This window comes from Homalodisca vitripennis, chromosome 6 (genome assembly GCF_021130785.1).
Source record: "Homalodisca vitripennis isolate AUS2020 chromosome 6, UT_GWSS_2.1, whole genome shotgun sequence".
Classification (NCBI taxonomy): Eukaryota; Metazoa; Arthropoda; class Insecta; order Hemiptera; family Cicadellidae; genus Homalodisca; species Homalodisca vitripennis.
In genome coordinates, this window is record NC_060212.1 from 158,295,276 (window position 1) to 158,315,488 (window position 20,213).

The 20,213-nt window shown below is 33.1% G+C and overlaps 2 protein-coding genes across 2 annotated transcripts in view; one reads left to right on the forward strand and one right to left on the reverse strand.

Moving 5' to 3' along the window:
• Positions 1 to 365: 365 nt before the first annotated feature.
• Positions 366 to 9,539, reverse strand: LOC124365615 (uncharacterized protein C18orf63-like). The gene is made up of 4 exons (XM_046821605.1): positions 9,326 to 9,539; positions 6,559 to 6,763; positions 5,012 to 5,147; positions 366 to 512 (listed from the first exon to the last, which is right to left on the reverse strand). Exons 2-4 carry the CDS (start codon positions 6,714 to 6,716, stop codon positions 366 to 368), a joined length of 441 nt encoding a protein of 146 aa, XP_046677561.1. The 5' UTR covers positions 6,717 to 6,763; positions 9,326 to 9,539.
• Positions 9,540 to 11,394: 1,855 nt separating this feature from the next.
• The window catches only part of LOC124365082 (prolactin regulatory element-binding protein), a 29,206-nt gene continuing 20,387 nt past the window's right edge, over positions 11,395 to 20,213 (forward strand). Inside the window, exon 1 of the mRNA XM_046821013.1 lies at positions 11,395 to 11,675. Coding sequence (XP_046676969.1) covers positions 11,541 to 11,675 — 135 coding nt within the window. The 5' untranslated portion in view covers positions 11,395 to 11,540. The remainder of the gene's footprint in view (positions 11,676 to 20,213) is intronic.

Below are 20,213 nucleotides of genomic sequence, written 5' to 3' on the forward strand. Positions count from 1 at the left end.
TAGCTCATTCAAACACAGAAATCTTTTTAGGAAATAAGAAAATATTAATGAATATAATTTATTATTATTACTTGGAATATTCTGAAAACAATGACAAATAATAAGTTGTATATCTGAAGAATTTTGAGAGGTATATAACAGCTTAATGTAATTCTTACAAACAGTTAAAAATAGGGTGCCAGTACAGAGCAGACACCGCCAGTTCGAGAGATAACTAACTACGATATTGTATAGTATGTGGATTCAATAAGCATGCTACAACACATCACGTCATTATTAGATTGTTCATGTATTCATAGAACAAATTTTGTAATTGGAATAGTGAAGTGCCCTCACCATTGATGACAATATCCAATTTCACAGCATCAAGAGGAGCAGAAGAGGTGAGGAAGTCTCTGCCGTGGACAAGGTACCTCTCTACTTGATTCCAGAGTGGAGCCAAGCGAGCCAGTAACAGTGTAACGGAGACAGAGCTCATACACAACGTTGTCAACAGGCAGTGGCTCCTGAGCCTGAAACAGACAGAGGCATCTCAGTACTTAACCATATAGTGTTTGTAAACGAAAAGTATGAAACCACAAACAAGCATAAGCTATACAACCTTCTTTCCTTAGTATACAAACCACCTGAAAATGTCTGGCTGTTTATATATAACAGTTTGAAGTGCTATAATTGCAACATTTTAACTTTTCCAAATTTTAAAATGCGTATAAAAGTATTTTGCAGAATTAGTATCTGCAATTTTTGTTTATCTACTTGCAACGGTTCTCCAGAAAGTAACAAAAATTTAAAAATAAAAAATTATCAATACAAATTATACAATTTTATTATACACATTTGAAAGGTCCATTCTTAAGCTATTCAAACTTAATAATATTATTATTATTGTTAAATTGGTTAGTTCTATATAACTGCCCTACAAATATTAAAGCATTAATCAGAAATCAGAAATTCTTTATTGATAATCTTTAAGATTACAAGTAGCGTCAATTAACAAAAAAGTCTACATAGTTATAAAATATAAAAGTTCATGTTTGTCTCTGTCAAGTTGTCAGTCTCCATAAGTAAAATTCCTCCACTGTGTAGATGGTTCTTTGCAAGAGCCAGTTCTTTATTGCAGTCTTCATGTTAATGTGATTGTTTCCTATTTTCTTAATTTCTTCTGGCAGAGCATTAAAAAGTTTTTTTCCCGGCATAGGTTGGTTTTTTTCTCAAATACAGCTGTTTCTGTGAAGAGGTAGTGGAAAGCCTTGACCATGTCTTGGTGTTATGTTCATGAAGATTACTATTTCGAGGAAAGTCTTTTAATAAGCAGTACAATATCGTTTCCAGAATATATAGAGAAGTCACTGTCAGTATATTCAATTCTTTAAAAGTAGCTCTGCAGCTTTCTCTAGGTCCTAGCTTCCCCATTAACCGGATTGCTTTCATTCTGAATTTTGAGGACTTTTAGTAGGTTAAATTGAGTTGTGCCCCCCATGCTGCTATCCCATACCTGAGATGACTTTCAAAATAGGGCATAGTACGCTATTTTGGTAGATTCAAAGAGTGCTTGTTGCATGGGTCCTTCGCAAAAGCATAGAGTGATGAATTTAGCTTCAGGCATAAGTTGTCAATGTGATTTGTCCATGTCAATGTATTATTTAGTGTTATTCCTAAATAATTCATGTCCTCTGTTTCTTGAATACCAGGGATTTCGGACACATAGTTTTTTATTAGTTCCTAGAGTGAGTTGTTTAGTTTTCAAGCTGTTTTTAAGACCAGATCATTGTATTTGCAATATTGTTGGGCCATATTGAATGAGATGTAGGAGTTTATTTCTAGCTGCTCAACATCCTTCTGGGCTGAGAGTAGTACAGTATCGTCTGCGTACATGATGAAATTTGTGTAGTTTTCCAAGAATATTGGCAGGTCATTGTGAATAAAATATATAACACTGGTCCTAAGACGGAGCCTTGGGGAACCCCTCGAGTCATAGGTAGTTTTTTCAGATTTAACAGTACAGGTCTCTCCCATTTTTCTCTGTTTAACCTCTACAAACTTGGTATCTTTCGTTCAAATAACTCTCAAAACCATTTTAAGGGCTGACTGTTGGACGCCAAAAGTTTTGTAGTTTGGCTAGGATGAGCTTATGGCCAAGACAGTCGAAAGCTTTGCTCAAGTCTAAAAAGATACTAGTGATGGTGTTGCCCTCTTCCAGGTTGTCTGTAATATATTCAACAAGGTCTATTATTGCAGTTGATGTAGATCTTTCTTTTCTGAAGCCATGTTGATTATTGGATAGGAGGTTATTGTCTTGTAGGTGAGTGAGTAGTCTAGAAAGAGTGATCTTCTCTATTATTTTTGATACAGTTGGTAGTAGTGAAATGGGACGGTAGTTTGTTGCTTCATCTTTGTTTCCTTGTTTATATTTAGAGGTATACTTTGGGCCTGTTTTAAGTGTTTTGGAAATATGCTCTGTATAAAGGATATGTTAGTGATGTGAAGGATTGGTTTCAGAAGTTCAGCTTCGCAAAATTTTATGATTTTTGATGAAATCTCGTCCAATACCCGAGGAGGTTTTACTTTTCAATGAACGGATTTGTTTGTTTAATTTCTTTGGCTGTGGTTGGGGTCATTTTTGTCATTGTGGTATCTATATTGTAGCATGGACTATACAGTAAGTTGTCATTCGATATTTGGTGTTGCTTTAGCGTGTTTTCTGCTATATTTATAAAGAAGGTGTTAAGGTGGTCAGCGATTTTCTTTGGGTCCGTTTCTTTTATTTCCGTCGATTGTTAAATGATTCAAGTCTGATGTTGATTGGTTCTTAGCAGCTCTTTCTCTATTTATAAGTTCCCAGACTGCTTTTGTTTGTTATTAGCGTGATATATGTTGGTCTGCATTAGCTTCCTTCCTAAGTCCTCCCCTTCACTGTTTTACCAGTAGACAGAGAATTGGGGGAATTTGTGTGACTCCATTTCATCAACTGACTTTTCTCACAATTTAAAATGTATCACTTAATTCTAGTCTCCAGTTACAATACAATCATATCATATATGTATATATTTTTTTATATAAATTTTGTCTTAACCTTAGAGAAAGGTAAGTGCTGCAGTCATCTTTATTTTTGTAATCTTCAGTTAGGAATCTAGAATGCACCTAGTGCAAAATTTGTGGTAACCAAGTTTTTCCAGTGCTAATATATGCACCAAACTGTTAAATTCAGCAAAAATGTTTCATAATCACAAGGCAATTACTTACACAAATTGTGTTGTCTATTTTCATCACCAGTTCATTAGTCACAAGACTAGGCCTACCTCTGAGGTAACCACTGTGAACATTGGAATGTTTCTTTTTTACTCAATGCACTATTGCTCACTTGACTTTCACTCATTATTCCTTTCAATTGATTCATTCAATAATTCCATTGACTTTTTGAGATTTTTTCCAACACACAGAATCAACCTCAATATGTTACGGAAAGCAAAGTTGGAAGGGCACAATAAGCACGCTGTCAGAATTCACCATCAGAATTGTGAACTGTATCAATAAAACATTATGATTGAAGGAATAGTATTCACGATAGCTCTAAAAGAAGGTAAACAAAATTTTCATGATGAGAGTTGACAGCCCTCAATGGTATCAATAATTTCATGTAGAACGTGAATGATAATGAACACACATTTCACAACTTTGTTTTTAGAAGAGTTTCCTCAAGTTTCAAGAAGTGTTCTCTATGACATTTTTATCTGTATGACAATATCTGTCCACAAGCGGCAAAACAAATTCAAAACAAACAAGATTCCATCACAGCTTTTTGCTAAGAACACATTAAAGCCCCAAAACAGCCCCAATGTAGCGCCCAGTGACTATCACTTGTTTTTTCATCATAACAAGCATCTTGAAGGTCAGTGCCACAACGCTGACAACAGCATAAAAATAACTGTGTTGCAGTCGCTGTTAAATCGGCTGACAATCTTCTATGCTAACAGTACACAAAAGGTTGTTTTTAAATATAATTAAATGCCTTTTAGAGGATTATTACACAATGGTGTTAACCTGTTAATTTACAAATAGCATGTTTAATGCAATTGGTAACTGTTTATAAATAATATGGTTAAAAATGTTTCTATAACTATTTGTTTGAAGATGTCTATACTATTCATTAAATACAATTTGTTTAAAATTATTTTCTAAAATATTTCTTCTTTTTTCAGCTATTCATAGTAACTCCTATAATTCTTTGTTTAAAGGTTATTTTTGACGATGGAAGGATTGTGAAGGAAACAGGATTTTTCCGGACCTTTGCCATCGTTCAGTGAAACAAGAAAACAGTAACACTACGTTTCGAGATCTGCAATCTGATCTCTTCTTCAGGTAAAGAACTAACCTAATACATAATTACAAACTAGGTTAAAATAAACAAATCTTACTAAAGCGTTGTGGCACGCCTAAGTCAGGAATCACAACGTACATGTTGTTGTCAACTTCACTAACACTAAAGACATGCACTTAATACAAAACTATACAAAACACTAATCATTAAAACTAAACTACGGAATACAGGTCACAATACGTCTTCACTCGTCTACTAACCACCTACGACTGACCAGAGGGACTAGCCAATGGCAATCGTGACGGCTGGCTAAAACAAGATGGCGGAAATACAAGGGAAGGGGAACAGGAATGGGCCCTTTCGTTATTATTGGTTCATGCGAGATGAACTTCTTAAAACCATATTGTGACCCCGCATTGGTTTATTACAAATATCCGATCCGTTTGATATTTTAACCTAGTTTGTAATTATGTATTAGGTTAGTTCTTTACCTGAAGAAGAGATCAGATTGCAGATCTCGAAACGTAGTGTTACTGTTTTCTTGTTTCACTGAACGATGGCAAAGGTCCGGAAAAATCCTGTTTCCTTCACAACTCCTATAAATGAATTAGCATATTATAGGTTTTCTTAAATATTTTAAAGATTACTCAATAGTTTCTTGGACAAAGAAGTAATAGAAACAAAGAAGGATACCATAATGTTTAATTTGTCCAGATGGTGTTGCAGTTTTCCTGAGCGATAGAATTGCCGACTGACAATGATATGTATCTTGTGTACTGCTCCAAGCACTGGGGAGGCAATTACTTCGACCTCCGAAAAGATCAGGCATCTAAAAGAAATCATTACAGCTTTGACAAACTTAAGTGCTAAGTGTTACTTGGTCACTACACTAATGAAGTGACATAGTAAACACCTGATTATTATTTTAATGTTTAATGTTTTCTAACATTGTCCCTCCAACCTTTTTGTAATGTCTCCATATCTCCAATTCCCATTACAAGGGCTAGATTTATTAAATTCATGTGTTCTGTATTTACCTGTTATCCTCTAAACTCTACATAATCATACTACTCTAAAAAAACCTTTAATGAATTTTCTAATTTCCAAACAACATTGTATTTTACACTGCTATGACTTCAAATTAAAATAATACAAGACTCCAAAAATACTTCCAACATAGCAAAACGTTAATAAATTATGTATTTTTTATCATTCAATTTCTAAGTTTACAGGCAGTTAGCTATAATATTTTTATTTTAGGAATTAGTTCTGAGAATGATATTACATGCTAGAAAAAGTAATGCCTTGTAACGTCCAATATGAGTTATTTTTGTTTAAAACACTTTATCTTATGTCCTCCTTAATGATGACAATTATTTGGATAAAGGTAGGGGTGATATTGGCTACTGAAGACCATTGAATTGGCTTAGCTGTAAAATAATTTTCAGACCATATATTCTGGAACAAAGTGGACTGAAATCAACAAATATTAATCAAGACAAACTGTGATAATTCTTAAATCATATACTCTTAAATATTAGATACAATTCTTATTGGGAATTTGAGGTTGCTTTCACGAGAAATCATATTATTCAAGGTCTATGAAGTCATATAGTTCATATGACCTCGGTGTTCTGACGGAGTAAAAGCTTGACTCCATGAATACATACAGTACAGAATGCAATAGCCTATACACATTTACGATATAGTGTTGTCTCCGAAACTATGAGGATTATGCTCTTTTAGGGAGTAGTGTCAAATTATAACTTATATCTGATGTTTCAAAGAAATTTGTCTGAAATCACCTTGATCATATCATAATTCTCTAAACACATACAAGCGTTACACAAATCTAGGAATAATCAAAAATATTATTCAAAGAAATTCCTCTTGCAGTTGATCTGTAAATTTCCAGAACTTAAAAGTATGATCAGTTAATGCTGATGGTTTATAATTTATATTCAATATATTGGTTTCTTATGAAAACAACTATAATAAATATAAATAATAACACTTTATAGCAGATAACTGCATATTTCATATGATTTAATTTTCTATTAATAACACAGTTTTAACTTTAACCTCATGTTACAAGTGAAGCCTCAGATGTGAGACTGGCAGTTAACCTGTGTGTTCTCATAATTATTATAAAACCTTTAACATTAAATAACTGGTATAGCTTTAATAGTATACTCCATCTAAAATAACTTTTATGTTTAAATAGACTATAGACTTGATACCTGCACTTAAATATCTGATTCTGGTAGGCCTTATTGGACAAATTTGTTTTGTTTTTTGGTGATGAACGTAATATCCCTATTAGGCAATAAAGGTCTTCTTGTTTTGGAATTGATCCTAGCAAGACAGTTTTCAAATCTTCATCTCCGTACTGAGTCATGTCTGTCTGTTAATTTGCTGTGCGTTGATGTTCTCTCTAAAAAGCACCTGAAAATATTTGATGATTACACTTAAATTGTAACAATTTTATGATAAGCTAGCAGTTCGCTAGCAATTTCATTTTATAAAACAGGGACACCAAAGCATATTCTTTTTAAATAGCATTCCAAACAATCCTGAGATAAGTGATAGTCGCTGAAAGATATTCTAACTTCCTGATCTATTTTAGATTAACTTTTTCCCACAATTTTGAATTGTGAACCCAATATCTGACAATTGTGATAATTAACGACACCACTTGTGTGAAATGTTGATTTTCTCATCACTTGTTTTGGCTGGCCAGTTGAATGTCCTTTCATCTGATGAATTTTGACCTTGACAGTACAGTATCTCAAAACCAGCGCCACACACTAACAATCGATTTTAATTCTGTGAACCACAGAACACACTGTGCCTGCCTGTACATAAACAATGTACTTGTTACTAGCACCAGGCGTGTCAGTCACAATAGTGGACTGCCACCGAGCAGCTGTTCTGTGCATGCCAAGGTCAACATTTCCTGCCATTCTACACAGAAAACAAAACTTTGTTATTTCAACTTCAAAATGACATTTAAATGGCTTAGTCATCTTAAATAGATTTTATGTAACAGCCATTCATAATCTTGGCTTTTTTTTCAGAGATCCTGTATTATCATTTTCTATAATATGACATACCTTTATCTCTATTACATATAAAAATATAGCTTCACTATAATACAACCTTAAAATCCTATAATTAGATTCAACATTATTTTTACAAATTAATTCAAACAAAGCAAAATCATTTGTATGGCATTAAGTACAAAGCGATATACGTGTTATTTGTGTCACAAGCAGCTGCAGTATATTTAGAGGCCACCACTGCAATCGTATCAGGGTACCAAATTATCAATTAGACATACTTCAACTATCAAATACAAAAACATTTTAGTTACAGTTATTTACAATTTATGTTTATCAGCTCTCTTTAATGTATCAAATAACAATATTGTTCCAAATTAATTCAAACAAAGTATAATTAAGAGTATTTGAGTAATGGCCGCTAGTATGTGCTGTGTCACTAGCTGTCACACACATTTAGGGTAGAGTACGATAAGCGGACCCGGTTTTTTATATCGAAATTGGCAACCGATATTACTTAATCATAACCATCAATATAATCAATCGATACTAATTAATTATTTTGAACAATTAACTTAAATGATATATATTAACAGTTGCAAACACTTTAAAATAACACACGTAAGGTAATATTTCAATTTTACATAAGTAACAATTGATTATTAAGAATGGCATTCAATTTTAGAAAACTACACAACATTGCTTTGAAAGATGATAGGACATGTTTTACGTGGCTTCAACACGTTGGACTCGTACTGAAAAACCCATTATGTGAAATTCGTGGGAAAGAAACAAATGTGTGTTGTGAGAGGAGCAAATATGGTCGTCTTATGGTTTCCTAATTTTGGTTATAATAATTTGTTTTATCATTGTTGATATTAAATTCACATTTCAATTTAAAACATATGTTTGTTATTGGGGACTATAGATACTTTTATATCGATTGATAGTCTAGGATTTGAGATGCGAATATTAGGTATCGATGATTACATTCTTCGATATAAAAAACCGGGTCCGCTTATCATACCCTACCCCACATTTATCCTTAAAAACAGTAAAAAGTAACTAAATGTTAAACTGTTTTGTTTGTTACATTTTATAGCTGCACATAGCATAGATAGTTTTGTATTCATAAATAAATTATTAATATTTTAGATTTAAAACATCTGAATTATATTGCAATTTAAAATACCATCTATAACGTAATATGTGTCAACATTTTTGTTTCTATAGTTTAGATAATCATAAATGATTATTGTGGTGGTGGCCTCTTATTATACTGTTGCCTCACAAGCTTCAGACACATTAATTATCCTTCAACATAGTAAAAAATAACTAAATGTTACCTGTTTGATTGCTAATTATTTACTTTAGCCACTTCACACTATTTATCAAAATTTCAACTAAAAACAATAAAATAAATATATGAGATTAACTTATGAGATTAGTACAATAGATATAACAGGGAGCAAAGCCTAAATAATAACAGAAATTACAACGGAAACTCTCCCTGACCATCAGTTTGGGCATTGGTGGCGCTACCCTGCACTTCTGGCAAAATAAAAGAAAAACATCCTCGAGATAGTATTTAAACTTGAGCTCAGATTACATGAGAAAGGCTAAACCAAAATGCCCCTCACCTTTGGCACCACCCCCCACTTCTCTCATAAAGATACACTTGATATGGAATTATTATATTCAAGGGGATATGAATACAAATATACTAGAAAACTGAAAAAGTATATGTTTAAATACAAAAACTTGAACTCTAGGCCTTGTGATCACTCCAATAACCTAAATCACAAAGTAAGGAAGCAATAATAGGAACGTTAAATTTTAGAAATGTACAAGATTCAATATGGAATTTGTATATAAAAAGGTGGGACTGTAATTGTATTTTAATCGGTAGCCTTTTACCACTAAGATGTAGCCTAAATTTGTTGTTTACCTTATGTTACAACATAGTCTAATCCAATCTAAAAAAGAACTAAATTTGGTTCAAAAACGTCACAGATGCTGCATAACCGGGTATATACATTAATGCAAACTGGCTGCAATAACTATCAAGTATTTCCCATTACCTCTCCGAGTGAATTAAAATCAAACTTTACGTTTTGAGTTTTTGTTTACGTCAAATTCTCTTTCTCGTAATCAATCAGTTCGGCTGCTGCTGGATGCGGATGCGGCCATCTGTATAGATATATTTCAGTTCTGCCACTTGATTCTGTTAACTTCTATCTTTCTTTTACTGCTAATAATTTCAAACTACGTATTGATTGAACACATTTTTAACTGAATTTTATACTCTGACAGAGAATAGGCCTTGGATCCAAATAAGGACTACTATTAATATACAGGAATTTCGTAAATTTACAGTTGTTTCGGCAATATTTTGGTAGGTAAATGTTTGGTTTGTAGAGTTGTAGTTAATTTATTTGGATGATCTGGTATGGTTACATTTTTAACAATGAAATTTAAAATGTGAGGTAATTTTTATTATTGTCAGAGTTCGCTCAATATAACCAATATCTTTAATAATTTATTGTAATACAACATAATTCTCAAACATTTGGCGTGAAACTCCTCCTCTACAATCTTTATATTTGACATTGCTGGTAAACATAGGTTCATTGAGCAATTAAATTTTATGGAATGCTAATATTATTTTTAAAATCATGTTTTCGATTAATATATTTATGTAATGATTTTCCACTTACACAATTTTACCTTGTTCCAATCCAATGACGTCCACAAATAATAAAATACATAATAACATTTTTGGATATAGGCTTTTGGTAACCAGCGAAAAGCAGAAACTCAATAAAAAATGAATCATACATACACGTTTGTAAAAAAGTATTTCAAATTAGATCATACTGAACTAAAATATAGACTAAACACCTCAAGAATCAAGAATCCCTCATATAATAGACACAGAACAGATGCGATTATTATTTACCGGCAGGATCCAGTTTCAATGGATCTGTTCAATGTCGTTGATTACAATAACATATAAGTTTTCCAGATACTTTGGAATTGCACTCTTGAGGAATCCACCACCTGTAGAAGTTATCAAGAAATGCAAGTTAGCATTTTCTAGACATGGAATTCCTGCTATTTTGTTTTCGCATAACGGAACTCAATTCGCAATTTCAAAGGATTCACAATTTTACAGATTCTCTAGGATTTATAACTTTGAATTCTAGACAATCAGTCCAAAATAAAAAAAAAAAAAAAATGTGTGGTTCTACAACGTAGTCGTAAAATTTGATAAATTAAAAAAATGAAGATTCAAGATCAGAAGAAGAATGAGGGACCTTTCCTCACTTTGTTTCATAAAGAAGTTCGTCTCTTGTCAATGTGTACAGTCCTCAGTGCCGTGTATATAATTAGATCGATTAGGACCAGACATCGGGTAAAAGTTTTCCAGGGACGGCAACTTTGGATTTAGCAGTGACCGATACTTGAATAGAACAAACCTCTGGGCAATAGATACTAAAAGTTTGTGATTTGAAGATGTCCCGAACAAGATTCTTGCCATTTCAGTGATGTAAAGTACTTCAAATTCTAAGTGTTATTGCTCTGTTGTCCGCTGGGTCTCTTGAGCGTCCCTGGTTATAATTGAAAAGCCGCTCTAGAGGCTCGACAGTGTCGGCCTATCTGTGAAATCGGCGTGCTTTACTATCCTTGCACAAAACTATTTCCCCGCTGCGTCCCACGCTCGTTCGATATAATATGTGTGTGTGTGTGTGTGTGTGTAAATAAACAAATAACTCTACTGTGTAACATTTTGATTTAAAGACATTCTAAGCTAGATATCAAAAATACGGAGATAGAATACACAAAAGTATGTTTTATAAATAAAGAAAAGTTTACGATACAATAAAAAAGTTGATATCCGATAAAAAAAAATCACCTGCCATTTCATGAGATGCATTTTATTGGTGCATGAGTAAGCAACCCTGGCACCAGCTGTTCTGTTGAAACAAGAAAAATTACAAATCGACAAACCACCAAAAGTAGTACACGTTTCTGCAAGCAGGAAGAAGCCCTATCCTGTTTGTAATGGATAATTGGTTAATCAGATTCAGATAATAGTACATGAGCTAGGCAGACTGTGAACGTTTTATAGCATTTTAAGAAGTGTGAAATTAATATTCACAATGCCATCAAGAAATAGTGAAGGTCTTTTGGCCCGAGTAAACTTTCCCCTGTATACTTTGCAGATGCTTACAAGTAGACATGTCATTGTAGGTGGTGGTGGAGGTTCGTCAAAAACTGGTGTAGCCAATGGATTTGTGAGTTTTATTTCATTCTGTTTATTACTTAAGTTTCCAAATCTTCAATAATATCCTTACTATATATTGTTCATCCAATAGCCCTAGGCTAGCTAATCTTTTTTTATTTAACCCTCCAACTGGCAAACTGTTCAATGGAAGGGATTAGTTTTTAGTCATTTTTGTAATCTAGTTTTTCATTAAAGTTTTGCTATAAAACACTACTCTTATGTAGGGCAGAGTACGATAAGCAGAATGGGTTTTTATATCGCTTATTACAATATCTCTACGCTTTATATCAAATAACGAACTATCAGTCAAGGGTAGACTTTAAAAAGCGGCCTACACTCGTTATTCGGTTGTTTTAACGAATTTTTCGATGTTTTTATCCAAAGGCATAATTTGATATTACAATTTATTTAACTTAGCATAGTTGAAATAGTTCATAGTAATTAATTTAACCCTAATATTTAAAATCGGTATCAATTTACAATAACGTGACCATGGAAAGGTATGTTCATTTTTTTCCCCTGAAAACTACAATTTTTCCTGAAAACAATAGTGAAGAAAAAATTCGTCGGCAACGAAAATCAAAGGAGTTACGATTTTTTGAAAACTCTATTTTTGACAGTATCTCTGGCAATTTTACTGAAATGATGCTGACAAGTACGTTAATTCTGTCAACGATGCCTGCCCGCTGCGCAGTGCTGCGCACTGCTTGCTCTTTTAGAAAAAAAAATTAACTCGAGCTTGCAAAAGTCGAATCCCAGATCACGTGATGCCCCTGATCCTTAACCCTCCAAGTGTTGTTCGACAAAATTTTGTCGGTTATTTTCCATTTTTAACGCAATAATGCCCGAAAGGCATCAATATAATACAATAATATACTTTCCCCCCAGTTTATATGCACCTGTGATAATAATACTTGGCTATAAATGCCCAACCCATGAAAAAAAGTCCATTTTTCATGGTCACGGTATTGTAAATAGGGTAAACCACCCAGTGTTTGATAGTATTAAGGAAAAAAGTGAGACAAAAATTCATATCTGAATGACTTTTTATTGTAGAGGCATAAAAATTAGTGCATTCTGATCCTTAATTAATCTAGTTTCTACTAAATATCTATACACCAGTAAAAAGTTATATATTTTATGAAAAAAACATATAAATTCAAACAAAAACACTTTACCCAGTGTTTGGTAACCAATATCCAGTGTTTGATTACAATATTACCAGTGTTTGATAGTCTTCAAAATCACATTTGTAAAGGAACTTTACTTGCTAACAACAATAAACAAGTTTTTAATTATTACTTTTAAAGTTAAAACTACTATTTATATAATATTATTTATAAGATTTATGATTTTTTCAGTATGTAAAACCAACTGAATAAATGTAATTCAACAAATAGGCAACTTAATATTTAAAGCTTCTTATGTATATTATTCAGAATTATTTTGAGGAAAGTTTATGTTAGCCTATTATATTATTCATCACTTTCACTCAGTACTAGGGGATCAACGTCCGAATCAATATCATTAGCACAGATGTGACAATAAAAGACTAGTTCATCATCATCTTCATCACTCTCTTCTATACCAAATGCATCTCTGTGTTTTTTTAGGGACACATCTGTAGTGGAAAGTGTTTTTTACACTGATCACATTCCGATCCAACGTGCTCTGATGTTCAGAATTATTTCCGCAGAATACCTTCTGTCACACACTTTACATGTCCAGTGTCTTCTTCTTCGTCGAAAAACTAACTTTTTTCTGGAAATTTTTCTGTGGTTTGTCTGGTATTTTGTTCTTTTTTTCTTCTCTTGCCTTCTTCCTTTCTGCTTTCTTCAATTCTTCTTGCTTTCTTCTTTCCTTTTCTTTGTTCAAACTCTAGCCATTCCTTACTTGTGATGACTGCTGGCAGAGCTTCTCTCGTTTCCTCTTCGATACATTCTTTTTTTTAGTTGGAGTTCCAGGCCAAAATAGGTTTTTTTTAAAGGGTGAAGGAACACTCTCTCCGTCTGTTGTAGGTGACAGGACTTTGGCTAATTTGTCTTGGGTTGTAGGTGTAGATTTATGTTTGTGTGAAAACAACAGCACTACTAGGTCCAGGCTGTGTAAGTAGGTTGTCGAGATCAGATCCACAGTTTGGTTGTTTGAACTGCATCACAGGTTGATGTTGCACTTGGAGTGGGTTTTTACAGGAGTGGCAATTTCACTTTCGTTAAATGTAACATCCATTACATTTTTATCACAAATGACATGGGGTTGGCATAAAAAAATCCTTTGCCTTTTTCCATGCAACATATAAATCTTTGTGAAGTTGCACTTCCTTTCCATATTGGAGTAAAAGCGTTATATATGTCGCTTTAAAAAACTCCTCCAATAAGGCACGATACGATCGATAAATTTTTCGAAAAAATGCAAGGGCAGTCCTCATTCCTAATGTGAAGGGATATCACTTGACAAGTTTGTAGTATTACTCGAGTCCAAGTAATTTCTTTAATGGCAGTTTGAGATGAAGTAGCATTTAACACGTCCACTTTTGAGTAGTCAACTGCATTGGCATCAAAAGGACTCAGCCCACACCTTTTAAAAACCATTAGCCAATGTTTCTGGTTTCATCACTTTGTCTAATACTTCTTTTAAGACAGGTGCAAAAAGAAATTTGGTCAAGCGCTCCGTACCTGTTGTTAAACGCCACTTGTGCACTGTTGCTGCCCATTCATTTTTCACAGGCCAAAATACAGCCACATCGAGAGGTTGTATCACATGAGTACAATTGGGGAGGGAGTGAAATTAGAATAATGTTATTCTCTCTACAGAAACTACTCAAGTGGTACGTTAATGAGAAGTGTGTCCATCCAAAAAAAAACAATGATAGGGAACTCATACTTTTGTTCTTGCAACCACTTAAAGAAAACATTGACAAAATATTCAAAAAAATACCTCCCCAGTTATCCAGCCATAATCAGACTTTGATACAGCCCAATCATCAGGCACTTTCAATCGTTCTGCATTTGGTAATCTCTGTCCAGGAAATATTACAAAGAATAGGTGCAACTTACCATTTGCATTTACATTACACAGAACTGTTAAGTTCTCCTTGTCACTTCCTTCGTGTACCTCGTACACATTTTTTTTGCCCTTTTATGCCCAGTACCTTCCCGCTTTTTGGACACAAGAAAAAAAGAAGTCTCGTCCATATTGAAAACCCGTGCAGGGTCTGAAAGCACATCATATAAGTTATTTTCTTTCAGATATTTGCTGACCTGAGAAAACCAAGTTCTTATGAACTCTTCCGTAACTGAAGCTCTAACAGAGCTCAACTTCTCTGGGTTTTCTTTCAGAGATTTCAGGATGCCTTTGAAGGAACAGACTAAGCCATTTATTCCCCGGGGGACCCATTGGGAAATTTTATCCTGTAAATGAAGATCTTTAGTGATCTGTTGAACAGAAGTCAGAAGGTCCAATTTGTTGACAGGAAATCCTCGAGCAGCTAAACCTTTTACCCTATTAGAAAGCATTTCCTCAGCTTGAGTCCCAAGAAGAGGCTGTGGTCCCATTTTCCTATCTAGTGGTGTTTTACCAGATACCTTGTATGATAGAGTTGACTGTGGGATTCCAAAGCGCTTGCTGGCAGAATTGATGCTTTCACCCTTTTTAACAGCATCCAATGCAAGTAGGAGGTCTTCGTGTTTGTAGGCAAACTTTGGTTTCTTTTTTGGCGGCATCTGGGAAAAATAAAATTTGTTTAAGTTCTTGTTATTAGGCCTAGTAACATTATTAACTACAATTAAATTAAAACTTTAACTTCTACATAAAATATTTAATTTTTAAAAGGTTCACAAACCAATTATCAAACATTGGAAATCATGTAATCTAGTGTTTGATAGTTGTAATCAAACACTGGGTTTCGAACACAATTTTAGAATCCAGTGACTGATTCAGTTCTCTATTTTTTTAGGTTAAGGTTAGATAACTGTGTTTTACACAGAATTGAAGAGAATTTAATGTAAATTCTTTCTGTATACATCTTATTAAATTTAATTAATTAGAAATTTTTAAAAAATATATTTAAAAAATACTTACCTCTTAGCGTTTTTGTTAAGTGAAGCTCTCAATGGTGACAAAAACTTACTCCAACAAATTCCTTGAAAACTGCTTCCCTCCAAATACAGAATTAATCAGCTGGATAGGTTAAAAAAGAATGTGACTTCTTTTCAAACCTCAAAACATATGATTAAATAACATATGAGCTTAGCAGAAGACAAAATATGTTTGGCCTATCAAACACTGGTACGCTATCAAACACTGGGTGACTTTAAATACCTTAAAATCTTATTATGTTATGTTTTTATACTATTTTTAATCTTGCAATTAATATCGCAAACTATAAAAGTCACTTTCATGAAGTTTCTTTATAAATAACATCCAGGCTCCACACTTTTAACTGCATTCTACTACGTAATATATTAATAATTAATTCAAACAAAGTAAAATCATTTGTATGGTATTTGTGTAATGGCTGCAAGTACAATGGCGATGTTTAGGCCTATGTGTTATTTGTGTCACAAGTTGCCTGACATGTTGTATCTTTGAACATAGCAAAAAACTAATAATAATAATTTATTAGCTAAATCGGGTAGGGTACGATAAGTGGACCCGGTTTTTATATCGTGGTGAAATGAGAGAAAAGTTTTCTGCAAAATCAATCTGCAGAATTCCTAACTTTGGATCATTTTCGTGTTTCCTTGTTTCGAATTCTTCTGATTGCACATTTTTAACATAGCAATGAACTCTAAATGTAGGCAATTGTTTTTTTTATTTCACATATTACATCCTTAACAGTACCGCTGTGCTCAACTTGTTTCGGCCTATTTTCAATGTCTATCCATTGTTTCCAGACTATTTTTTTCCCTTCATCATAATCATCACATGTTAACACATGTTCAAGTTCATTTTCAACCACACTTTTGCACTGGGAACAAGTTCCTAACATACAGTTTTCTTGGTTTAAGCTGCAAACCAGTTTTCTCAATAATTCTTTACCATTTGGTACAAGATCCTTGTTGAGTATTTTATTGCTATGCAAAGATTCTAACAGATAGTTAAAATTTCCATGATATTTACACACCACATACTGTATGTTGTGTATCACTAACTAAAAGAACATATTTAGGTCGCAGTTCATAAAATGTGGTCTTTGTCACTTGATGCATGCCTGTTTCTGTAATGAACTGTTGGTAGGCTTCTTTGACGGACATGACAAGAAGCCTTTTTTTGCCACAGTAATTCTTTTATTTGTTACAGTATCCTTTATTGACTTTGTATCCCTTTTTCCAGGAGCTTGGTAGCTTATATATCATCTCTAGTAAAAAAATCCTTGACCGTTTGCTTTACAGCATCGGAAAAGTTTACTTTTACATTTATGAGGGTTTTTTGTCGATATCAAATTTGGGTATTCTAAAATCGGTTTTCTGACTACAGCGCGCTTCTTGGAGGGACTCTCTGGTAACATTTTCTTAATCCCTTTTCACAGCCTTTCCTAAGCTCTGAGGTCTTTTATATGAGCCAAGTTCTGAAGAGCCTACATTAGGACAATTTGAGTCCTTCACCCAATTTAGCCAACCTTTTCCGCTCTCTTTGTTTTCGTTTCCTTAAAGTTTCTGATTTTCTTTTATTTTCTAAGATATCTGGCCTACCTTTAAGAAGATCTCTTTCCTTAGCTCTTATGGCTGTAATACGTTGCCTCTCCTTTTCCCTGTGTGCAGCAAGTCACTGAGGATCCAATCGTAACTTTTCAAAATATCTTTTCTTTCTTTGTTTTCCATTTTCTGAAAAGATAAATACATATTAATGGTTTAACTCTAGGTTAAAATGATTAAGGGCCATAAGGCTCTTGTTGAAATTTTTGGCTGTAAAACATTTAAACAGACATTTAATGTGACTTTTGGAACCACAATATACAAATGTCCCGTACGGAACTACTGTTTCATATATAAAAATACTGAGTTTTAAAGACTATTGATTGTACAAGTGTATTGATGACTTCACTTACCTAACTTTTTGGAGGGTTTGATGAATTTGTCTTCGTTAGTTTTCTCAGGAAGTTGACTTTTCCAACTTTCTGGTTCCGTACAGGACACCAGTGATCACTTTTGAAGTTTGATATATCTGTAACAGCTCTGAACTCACAAACAAGTAAACTCAGGTTGACAGTGTTTGTTTTTGAGGTTATGTTGATGTAAAAACCAAACAGATGAGATTTGACAAAAAATAAAGAAGAAAATCAGGTGTGCAACTTGAGGACTTTTAAAGGCTTTGTACACAGTACCGGCTAGTCCAACTTTGATAGTACTAAAAAACTAAATTAACAAGAAAATTTTTAATTTAACCTTTTTGATTTTGTTAATTTAGAATGTTTAAATGCCTTTTCTAACAAAATATTATAATATAATATAATTTTATTTTTTTGCACTTGGGCTCATTATTTCTGGAATGGCTGCGTAGAATGTAATCATCGATACCTAATATTCGCATCTCAAATCCTAGACTATCAATCGATATAAAAGTATCTATAGTCCTCAATAACAATCATGTGTTTTAAATTAAAATATGGATTTAATATTTACAGTGATGAAACAAATTATTATAAACAAAATTAGGAAAACTGAAGACGACCACATTTGCTCCTCTCACAGTTACAGTTGTTTCTTTTCCACAAATTTCACATAATGGATTTTTCGGTATGAGTCCAACATGTTGAAGCCACGTAAAACATGTCATCATCTTTCAAAGCAATGTCGTGTAGTTTTCGAAAATTGACTGCCATTTTTAATAATCAAATGTTACTTTTATGTAAAATTGAAATATTACCTTACTTGTATTATTTGAATGTCTTTACAGCTGTTGATATAGATTATTTAAGTTATTTGTTCAAAATAATTAATCAGTATCGATTGATTATATCGGTGGTTATGATTAAGTAATATCGTTTGCCAATATTCGATATAAAAAACCGGATCCACTTATCGTACCCTACCCGCTAAGTCTTTGGAATTACACTATTAAAGCTTTTTTGTGTGTTTTTGTTGAAAGAGATAAGTAAAGTAGGCCTATTTTTAGTGTTTATTTCTATTTCTTTGAGTACAGTAAATTTTGTAGAGACAACTTTATATTCATTTATTATTTTGATGTGAAATTTTATGTTCAGACCAGATTTTTAATTATTTAGTTTAATGTATGAGTTTAACTTTCACATAAGTTACAAAATTCTTTTGTATACTTTGGAAAACTTTTTTGATGTTAAATACAGCTCTTCAAAGTGAAGAATTTACTTATTCTGTTATTATTGAAAACATAAAACTCCAATTAGCGTTAATATAATAAGATTTTAGTACCCAATAATTTGGTACAGGCTAATTCTTTAGAGTATATTTGGCTTTGCCTGCGTAACATAATGTTGAAAATAGATAAAACTGAACACTGAGGTATACCCTTTTGATTGAAAAAAATATTGTAACAGTAGCCTCATGTAATATTTTTTAGATACAGTACAATCTTGTTTATCCTGACCTAATTTATCCAGATCTCCGATAAATTACTTTACTTTACTTTTTGAATTGTGTATTACTTTAAAATTAACTTCACAAACTGTATGATACTGTAACACATATATCTTAATTATATTGTTAATATACTAAAGGATATTGTCCATTGTCCGGGTTATCCATATTGGTCTTACAGAGTGAAGAGAGTCAAATTTTATGGAAAATAGGCTAAACAATTTTAGTTGTATTATCAGCGTAATTTCTTTTTCCGTTAACAGTGTTCAGCATTTAGAATTCATTAACAATGTTATTGTAGGCCTGCTAGTAGTTGACAATTATAAATTTTGAAGATATAAATGATTGGCTTCGAACTGAGAATAGTGAGAAATGGTCACGTTAAAGATGAGACCAAGGTATAAATTGTCAGCACCTTGTTCTTCAATGGTAATAGAGAACAGTGAAAACGATTCTGATAATGAAAAAGTAAAAGATGTCATATGACTTCTGATAGGACAGCACAACTAGACAGGCCGGTGGTGTATTTTGAGCAACAGTACTGCTCTGTATGAGCTGTTGGTTGGCTCGGAAACGCCTTCGTGATCATAATTTTTGGAAGCAGTGCACCAAAGTTAAACAAAAGTTGACTAAATTTAACATACTCAAAACTGACGAAACAATAAACATTTTATTTGTTTTCTCTGCAATTAATCTGTATAAAAAGAAATAGATTGGGTCTCTAAACTCCTTATTGTTTGTAATAAATTTTTCTCTGTATTCCTGGTTTATCTGGATGTTCGTTTCTATAGTTTCTTCCAATCCAGCAAATAGAACATTTGTGGTAAGTTTGGCTGGTGACGCCCAGTCGCTTGGGTTAACCCATTTCCTATGATCCAACTTTTTTTAATTTTGCAGGTGGGTTGCAATGCACAATACTAAATAGATGACGTGTATATTATTCCCCTACTCCCTCCTTAGGGGATACGTTGACCTTTCTTTTATAAAAGTTG